The sequence below is a fragment of the Rhinopithecus bieti genome, unplaced genomic scaffold (genome assembly GCF_001698545.2).
Source record: "Rhinopithecus bieti isolate Rb0 unplaced genomic scaffold, ASM169854v2 scaffold_23283, whole genome shotgun sequence".
NCBI lineage: Eukaryota > Metazoa > Chordata > Mammalia > Primates > Cercopithecidae > Rhinopithecus > Rhinopithecus bieti.
Genome location: NW_016810852.1, coordinates 520,257 through 530,485, shown reverse-complemented (window position 1 = coordinate 530,485; position 10,229 = coordinate 520,257). Strand labels below are relative to the sequence as shown.

Below are 10,229 nucleotides of genomic sequence, written 5' to 3'. Positions count from 1 at the left end.
GTCAAGTCTATAGAGATGGAAAGTAGTTCAGTGGTTTCATGGGACAGGGAGTAGACATGGGGACTGACTGCAAATGGACACAAGATTTCTTTTGGGGGGAAATGGAAATGTTCTAAAGTTAGATTGCAGTGATGGGTAAACAACTCTGTAAATTTACCAAAAATTAATGAATTTATATATATAATTATATATAATAGATATATTTTCAATATATATTCTTTTATATATGTTTTATGTGAATTTTATGGTTTTTTAAATTATATCTCATTGAAACTGTTTTTTTAAAAAAGATAGAAGTAAAAAGACAATGGTTTATCCAGGTGGCGATACTTGCTGATGGTGAGTTTTTGTAGGCATTAGTTTATGGATTAATTCATAAAATATTGATTAGTACTATTATGATAGATTCTGGATGTCTGCCTACCAAAAGCTGATGGAGATAATGAATCATTCATAGCAGCCAAAATATAGAAACAACCCAAATGTCCATCAACATATAAATGGATACAGAAAGTATAGTATATACATACAATGGAATACTATTGTAATTCCATTGTAATTCCATACAATACTATTGTAATTCCATACAATGGAATACTATTTATCTTTAAAAAAGAAAGAAATCCTACCATTTGTGACAACATGGATGGCCCTGACTGATATTACACTAAATGAAATAAGTTAGTCACAGAAGGACAAATATTGCATGATTCCTTTTATATGAGGCCTGTATAGTAGTCAAAAGTCTAGAAGTAGACAAGAGGATGGTGGCTATCACAGGATAGAGGGAGGAGGAAAATGGGGAGTTGTTGTTCAGTAAGTATAAAATTATAGTTATACAAGATGAGTAAGTTACAGAGATCTGTTGTACAATATAGCACTTACAGTTAATCATAAGGTATTTTGTACTTTAAATTAATTTGTCAAGAGAGTAGATTTCATGTTAAGTATTCTAACCACAATAAAAAAAAGTGGGTGGCATGAAGAAATTGTCAGAGGATATGTTTACCATACGGATTGTGGAGATAGCAACATAAGTAAATACATATGCAAAACTCACCAGTTTTGTGTCCCATTTTTTGGATACCAACTAAACCTCAATAAAGTTGCAGGGGTGAGGGGAGGCCAGCAGTGTGTGGGACATGGCACTACTAGAGAAACAGTTATTAGCTCCAGAAGAGGAAATGTGTATGGAGGGCAGTTGTGTCTTCAAGAACACTAAAAAAGGTAAGCCGGGGACATATCCTGAAAGGCCTATGTGTCTTGCTAATAAATTTTGCTCTAACTTATAAACATTGGTTAGCAATTATGGTCTTTTAGGTTAGGAAGAGGTGCAACAATTCACAAAGCTATAATAAAAGCAAAATGAGGGATTGAACATGGAGACATAGCAATACCAGTGGGGAAACTAGACAGGAGAGAATAAGCAGAGAAATATTTAGGAGGCTTTAAATACTGGAAGGTATTTGGGATTGGAGGAGGACCTTCAGATTTTATAGTGTACGTTACAGCAATACACACATCCAGGAGTGGTATTGGGGGTGGATCTGAGCTCAAAATTGGCAAAGACAAAGTCAAACCTCAGGCCTCTCCAGTTTTTATTGGATCATCCCCAAGTCAGCCCACAGAGATGGGAAAGGAAGAGAAAGGGGAAGCCACTATGTTGGGTTCTGCAGTGAGACCCACAGGAACCATGATGCTGGGGCCAGACCAGGCGGTGGCATGGATGGTGGACCCCACCAGACACACACATGCATGCACACACGTACACACACACACAGTCCCTCTTCTAAGAAGACCAAAGCCAGAAGACTCCTTCTTGAAAGTGAGCTGTGAGTCGTCTACCCTGAGTCAAAATGACAGAGTTCCTTGTTTACTCAGTTTGACCCAAGAAAAAGGATAGAGTCAAATCTGGATGGAGAAGCACAAAATCTGTTGATTTGTAAGGAAAACACTTCTGTGCTTCTTGTCAAAATGCAGATATTTTAATTAGAAACTTATTTTAGAATAATATATGTTAGGACACCCTTCTTCCCCTGACATCATCATGTAGTTGGAGAAACTAGAGCTTTATGTTCCAGCGCCAAGGACCCAAGAGGAGTTTCAAGTCAGGCCATATTAGATGGACCCACAACAGAGATTTAACCCAACTTTATGTTCCAAGATTTCCCAGAGGGTCACTAAAGAATACTCCTAGAAAGATACAGAACATCTCCTTTTTACTTCTTGGAATTGCTGACACAGGGATTCAGCAACTTAACCATCAGCCCTGGTACCTACTTCCCCTCCCCTCTCGCTGGGTGTCTTATCCAACAAGACTGACGAGTGACTCCAACAGGAGAGGGAAGACAGCATCTCTACAGGATGTGCAGATAAAGACATTCCTGTCTTGGAAGAAATAAATTACTGAGATTCCAAAGACTAAAATAACTTTCTCTCAACCAACCATGTCAGCTTGAAAGAAAGAAAAAACAATTTTTTCTTCTTGACATGATGGAAGAAATAGAGATGAGAATGGATCAACAGTTGAAGGATTCAGAAGTTGACAATGTTGGTATCACAGGTGAAATCCTTCCAGGAACACTACAGTGGTGAATGGTGAATTGTAGCAATCGATCTGGAATTTTAAAGAAATTATATCAGCAATAGATTCCAGTGTGCTTCCTTGCTACACATAGTTTGGGGATGACACATGGAAAGTAGCTTCTCTGTGGAAAGAGAGATGGGATACTAATCAGTTATAATTCCTTATCATTACTGTGAAGTGAGTTGTCCCTTTTGCTTTGAATCTATCTTTCCTCGTTACCCTGATAGCAATAATTAATAAGGAATGTATAGAGGTTGAATGCCTTGCTACAAATACTTGATTCTGCTTTACTCATTGGCTTCGAAAGAAGCACTGTTTGATGGAAAATGTGTATGCTTTAGAATACTGCAATCAATGATAAGACTCAAAATCACTATTTCAAAGCAAAAGAACAGAAACAAAAAAGAAATATGTAGATTGAGCTCAGTGGCTTTAGTTTCTGAACACTAAAACAGCAAAATAATGAGAGTAGAGTACATATAGTAGATTTTTTCTACTTTTCAAAAACTGACTTCTATTATCTTTGAGGGGGGTGGTGGAAGGAAATTCTGTTGTGTGCTTTCCATTTTCAGTACGAAACAAATGTGTACATAAATAAATGTTAAAATTTTAAAATTAGGTATGCCTATCAATATTTTAAAAACAGCGATAATTTCAAAATACAAATTTATTTTCAGGTGAAATTACCTATGGTGGTAGAGTCACAGACAGCTGGGATCAAAGATGCCTTCGTACTATCTTGAAAAGATTTTTTTCTCCTGAAACATTAGAAGAAGATTATAAATACTCTGAATCAGGTAAATGACTTTTCAATATTACAGGAAAGGCATTTCCCAAGAAGTCGTTGACAGCATCTCTCAGTTTCCCATCCAGGGGCTGTCTGTGTCGGGTCTCCACAACCCTCTTATAGCCACACCCTATCCCCATGCTTGGCCACTTTCAGAGCTGGTTTGATAGTAGGATCACAGAGCTACATAGTGCTTGGTAACTACTTTGAATTGCTTCAATTTTAAAGTTTATTGCACTGTGTCTAAATTTGTTTTCACTCTTATGTTCTAGTGTATTTTGAATGTAATCAAATAAAACACCCAGACATAGTGGCACATGTCTGTGGTCCCAGATACTCAGGAGGCTGAGGTAGGAGAATCACTTGAGCTCAGGAGTTCAAATCCAGCCTGGGCAACATAACAAGACCCAGTCTCTAAATCATAGTAAATATTATTACTACTACTATGTAAAAGTTTTTTAAAAAAGAAATGAAAATGTCTATTACAGCAAGTTGAGTAAAAACCAGATCTGTGAGTTGGAGATAGCTCATTACGAGTCAGACAGCAAACAGATTAATTGTCCTGAGTGCTGATCCCCTTGGAAGGAGCAACTTGATTAGTACAAGCTCATAAAATCTCCTACCATTGAGCATCAGTCAGAGCCGATAAGATTCAACTGTATATCCTGCAATCATATAGATAGTTGAGTAACCCTAGATTTCAATGCAGCTTTTAGTTTGGGGAATTAGAGAAGGCTGTTGTTTATCAAATAAGTATGAAAGCAATCTCTAACACAAGCATAAATTTAAGCCCTTAATGAGTTACACCTTTCAGCGTAGATTTGGAGCCCTTCATGAGTTATACTTTTCAGCAGCATATCCCTGGATTCTCCACATCTTTAAATGCTCTGGAGAAGGCATTTGAAAGGTTAGGACAGTAATCAGATTCTCAAGGCCTGAAGAAAAGGTAACAAAACTAGACACAGCAATGAAAGCATGAAAGCTTAGGAAAAACAATCCTCCTTGCTACATGAGCCAGCTGATTGCAGCCACCATCTGCACCACACAAAGAAAAATCAAACTTGGCAGTACAAAGCCAGTCTATTTGAGACATATTTGTCTTCTGTGTTTTTAATAACAGGCATCTATTTTGCACCCATGGCTGACAGCCTACAAGAGTTTAAGGAATACATTGAAAATCTGCCTTTGATCGATGACCCAGAAATTTTTGGAATGCATGAAAATGCCAATCTAGTCTTCCAGGTATGTGGCCTTTCATCTTAAAATACATATTTATGTTGTATAGAAACGCAAAACATCAATAATCACCCCTACTCACTCTGGAAATTATGATCTTCCTAAATAAACAAATAAAATAATTGTTTCACCTTGACTTCAACATTTGGTTCCAATTTAGTCTGTTACCTCTGGGTCCTTCACAGAATCCTAAGACTGTCATGCATTTTCCCTGTCACTGGCCAAGCCCCTCCATCTCCCGGCCTTCTGCCTAGTCCATCCATAATCTACCTGATCACAATCCAACAATTACATGAGGATTTCAGAAATAATATAACCCTCTCCCTTTGCCCTTCTTCTACCAGGCTGGGCACATTTGTGTCATATTACACAAAGGTTTGTGGATCCATACATGATTTAATGATAAAAATACAGTGACAGATGTCCAAAGCAGATAAATTAAAACACCGTTTATTAAAAGCATGGTCACAGTGTCAGATCATAACCCAGAGAAAACTGAGTTGTTTTACTCCTCTGTAAAGACCTTGTGATGCTGCACCATTACCTAAGGGTAGTCCAAGTTCTTCAGCGTGCACTCGAAGCTCTCCTACGCCTGCACGGAGTCACCAGGCACCAGAACCAACCCCTGGACTTGGACTGGACCTAAAGAAGGAGTCAGTGAAGGAAGCCCAGGGCACCACGTTCCTGCCATGGACTTCTGAGATCCTAGACACAGGAGTTCCTGTGACCCCCACACACCTTTGGACTGGCAGGCAGAGCAGCCCAAGGAAAAAGCAGAGGCACAGTTTGAACCCACACAGAGCCCAGAAGGCTTTGCTATGCTGTGCAGCTGCAGGATAACGCTACCACAGACATTCATCCCCCAAGGCTTTCTATGTTACACTGAGTGGCTGTAGCTCCTACTGTCTGCCAGTCCAGGAAATAGCAGAGCCGGAGCATGCTTATGCCTCAAGACAGGCCCCACCACCATTGCTGCAGGCCCAAAGTGCATCTATTCCATGCATCCCTTTGCCTGCTGGCCCCTCCCAAGACCACCTCTGAGGCCACTCCTGTGGGAGAGTGCCCACAGAACAGCCTGTACGGCCCTGCCTGAGTGTTTTATTGGCAGCCCAGGAGTAGGTCACCACCCCCATCACAGCCAGTGCTTGACCCCTAGGGGCCATGGGAAAAATCCACAGTTCTACTCCCACCTCCCCAGGACTCAAGTACACCACCCAGGGATATCAAGTTGATATCTGTGGCCTGAGCTCGAGTAGGGGAACACAAAGAAGAGTATGGCACAGGTTTGTATGCCAGCATGGGAGCTGGTCACTCCTCTTTTTTTTTTTTTTTTTTTTGAAACAGTCTCGTTCTGTCATTCAGGCTAGAGTGCAGTGGTGCGATCTCGGCTGACCGCAACCTCCACCTCCCAGGTATGAGCAATTCTCCTGCCTCAGCCTCCCAAGTAGGCTAGGATTATAGGCGCCCGCCACCACGCCCAGCTAATTTTTGTATTTTTAGTAGAGACAGGGTTTCACCATGTTGACCAGGCTGGTCTCGAGCTCCTGACCTCAGGCAATCCACCTGCCTCGGCCTCTCAAAGTGCTGGGATTACAGGCGTGAGGCACTGCACCCAGCCCACCCCTCCTTTTTCCAAGATGGGCATGGCCTAACAGCCACCACTTCTCCCTTATGGAGTTCCATAGCCCAGAATGCCTGGGCTGGCTCAGGGATCTGGACAAAAATAGCTTGGGACAAACCAAGCTGGTTGGGCCTGCTACCTGGGCAGAGACTGGAGGGAGACCCACCGGGTCAGGGAGCATGAGGTGGGCAGGCCCCATAACCATTCGCTGGGCTGAGAAGCCTAGACAGCAGGTGCCATACTGGTTGCACACTGGCAGTGCCACTACCATGTCCAGGGAGCCTCCACCTTTGAACAACTGCATCACCAAACCACCTGCCAACATACTCCACAACTCACTCTAACTTTGGCAAGCACAGGGGATGGGCAGTTACCTAAGGAATAAAGGGTCTTCTAGAGACAGTCCTTGGTGCAAACTGCCCCTAAGAAAGGAGGGAGCACACTCCACCAAAGCCCTACTTGGAACAAAGGAAATGGGAGTGTGACACCAGCCACTAAAAGAGACACCACCAAGACCTAGGAATGGACTTAAAGAGGGAACATTCTCATTTTCCACCCTCACCCGCCTTCCCGTTGGAGCCCTTCCTGTTGGGGCCTGGTAAGTGTGTGTACTGCAGTAAGCTGCTTTTCTGTGATTCTCCATTGGACCCACCCCTCCTGAAGGTAACTGAGTTGGAGGAGCGTGTTTTTTGCACTTCTCTAGTGCCTCCACCCCCACTGAGGGCTATTGCAGCTAAGAGCCTATGTGCTGGCTCTATTGAGCACCATCTACTGGACTACAGCCGGAATTACAATACCAAACAAAAACATTGCTACAAGCAATGCCTGTCAAACATGCTGCATAAACCTCTACGTATCCAAAGAACCCATATAGAGCTTTGCCGCTCTGAAGGCACCCAGAAACAAAGCCAAATGATTGTACACAACACACACAACAGTTATATCCTCCAGGAAAAAAAAAAAGAACAAAAAGTCAAAAAACTCCATTCAAACAAAAGCAAATTCAAAAAGATAAAGAAGCATCAACTCCTTCAGATAAGAAGAAATCAGCACAAGAACTTCAGCAATACAAAAAGCCAGAGTGCTTTGTTACCTCCAAAGGATCACACTAGTTCCCTAGCAATGAATCCTAGTCAGATTGAAATGTCTGAAATAATAGAAACAGAATTCAGAATATGTGTGGCAAGGAAACTTGAGATCCAATAGAAAGTTGAAATCCAATGCAAAGAAGCCAGAGAAATAATCCAAGGTTTAAAAGATGATACAGCTATATTAAGAAAGAACAAAACAGAGCTTCTGAAATGGAAAATCTCACTACAGGAGTATCAAAACAAAACTGGAAGCCTTAACAACAGATTAGACCAAGCAGGTCTAAAGAAAATGGATAAACTCTTGGAAACACACAACCTCCCAAGATTGAACCAGAAAGAAATAGAAATAGAAACCCTAAACAGACCAATAATGAGTTACAAAATTGAATCAGCAATTTTAAAAACCTACCAATCAAAACAAGTTTTGCACCAGACAGATTCACAGACAAATTCTACCAGATGTACAAAGAAGAGCTGGTGACCAATCGTATGGAAATTATTCCAAAAAATCAAAGAAGAGGGATTCCTCCCTAACTCATTCTATGAAATCGGTATCATCCTAGCATCAAAATGTGGCAAAGACACAACAAAAAGAGAAAACTGCAAGCCAATAACCCTGATGAACATAAACTCAAAACTCCTCAACAAAATACTGGGAAATCTAATCCAATAGCACCCCAAAAGGATAATCCACCACAATCAAGTGGGCTTTATTCTTGGGATGCAACGATGGTTCAACATACAAATCAATAAATGTAATTCACTGCATAAACAGAATTAAAAACAAAACCATAGGATTATCTCAATCAATGCAGGAAAATCATTCAATAAAATCCAACATCCTTTAATGATAAAAACCCTCAACAAACTAGGCATCGAAGAAACATACCTCAAAGTAATAAGAGCCATCTATGACAAACCCATAGCCAATATCATACTTCACAGGAAAAAATTGGAGGCATTTCCCCTAAGAACTGGAACAAGACAAGGAAGTTCACTCTTACCACTCCTGTTCAACGTATTAATAGTACTGGAAGTCCTAGCCAGAGTAATCAGGCAAGAGAAAGAAATAAAATGCATCCAGATAGGAAAAGAGGAAATCAAATTATCTCTCTTCACTGACAATATGATTCTATACCTAGAAAATCCCAAAGATTCTGCCAAAAGAACTACTAGACCTACTAAACTACTTCAGTAAAGTTCCAGGATACAAAATCAATGTACAAAAATCAGTAGCATTTCTATACATCAATAATGTTTAAGCTGAGGACCAAATCAAGAACACAATGCCATTCACAATTTCCACAAGGAAAATAAAATACCTAAGAATACATCTAACCAAGGAGGTGAAACATCTCTACAAGAATTACAAAACACTGCTGAAAGAAATCATGGATGACACACGTAGAAACATTTCATGCTCACAGATTGGAAGAATCTATATTATAAAAATGCCCACACTGCCCAAAGCGATCACACATTTGAATCTATTTCTGTCAAACTACCAACATCATTTTTCACAGAATTAGAAAAGAATATTCTAAAATTCACAGGAAACCAAAAAAGAGCTTGAATAATCAAAGCAATTCTAAGCAAAAAGAACAAAGCCAGAGCCATCATACAAGGCTACAGTAACCAAAACAGCATGGTACTGGTACAAAAAATAGACACATAGACCAATGGAACAGAGTAGAGAACCCAGCAATAAAGTTACATACCTACAACCTTTGATCTTCAAAAAAAGTCGACAAAAATAAACAATGGGGAAAGAACACTCTATTCAATAAATGATACTAAGAAAACTGGCTAACCTTATGTAGAAGAATAAAACTAAACTCCTACCACTCGTCATATACAAAAATTAATGCAAGAAGAATTAAAGAATTAAATGTGATACCTCAAACTATTAAAACCCTAGAAGAAAACCTAGGAAACACCAGGATATTAGCCTATGCAAATAATTTATGGCTAAGGCCTCAAAAGCAAATGCAACAAAAACAAAATTGACAATTGTGACCTAATTAAACTAAAGAGCTTTTGCCCAGCAACAGAAACTATCAATAGGGTAAACAGACAACCTACAAAATGGGAAAGTATATGTGCAAAGCATGCATCTGACAAAAGGACTAATATCCAAAATCTATAAAGAACTTAAAGAAACCAACAAGCGAAAAACAAACAACCCCATTAAAAGGGGGCAAAGGACATAAACAGACACTTCTCAAAAACAAAAAGAAGAAGAAAGACGACCAGGCGCAGTGGTTCATGCCTGTAATCCCAGCACTTTGGGAGGCTGAGGCAGGCGGATCATCTGAGGTCAGGAGTTCGAGACCAGCCTAAACAACATGGAAAACCCCTGTCTCTACTAAAAATACAAAACTAGCCAGGCGTGGTGGCACAAGCCTGTAATCCCAGCTACTCGGGAGATTGAGGCAGGAGAATCGCCTGAACTTGGGAGGCGGAGGTTGCAGTGAGCCAAGATCATGCCATTGCACTCCAGCCTAGGCAGCAAGAGTGAAACTTTGTCTCAAAAAAAAAAAAAAAAAAAAAAAAAAAGAAAGAAAAGAAAAATACAAGCAGCCAACAAACATGAACAAAATGTTCAACATCACTAATCATCAGAGAAATGTGAATCAAAACCACAATGAGATATCATCTCACACCAGCCAGAATGGTAATTATTAAAAAGTCAAAAAATAACATGTTGGTGAAGTTATAGAGAAAACAGAATGCTTATACACTGTTGGTGGGATTGTAAATTAGTTCGGCCCCTGTGAAAGCAGTTTGGAGATTTCTCAAAAAACTGAAAATAGAAGTAATGTTCAACCCAGCAATCCCATACTGGGTATCAACTCAAAGGAAAATAAACCATTCTACCAAAAAAAACACATGCACTCATATGTTTAC

General features: G+C 40.1%; 1 protein-coding gene across 1 annotated transcript in view; it reads left to right on the top strand.

Annotated features, from left to right (window-relative positions):
* DNAH6 (dynein axonemal heavy chain 6) overlaps positions 1–10,229 on the top strand; it is a 327,840-nt gene that overhangs the window by 301,386 nt on the left and 16,225 nt on the right. Inside the window, exons 70-71 of the mRNA XM_017892976.1 lie at positions 3,265–3,384; positions 4,495–4,616. Coding sequence (XP_017748465.1) covers positions 3,265–3,384; positions 4,495–4,616 — 242 coding nt within the window. The remainder of the gene's footprint in view (positions 1–3,264; positions 3,385–4,494; positions 4,617–10,229) is intronic.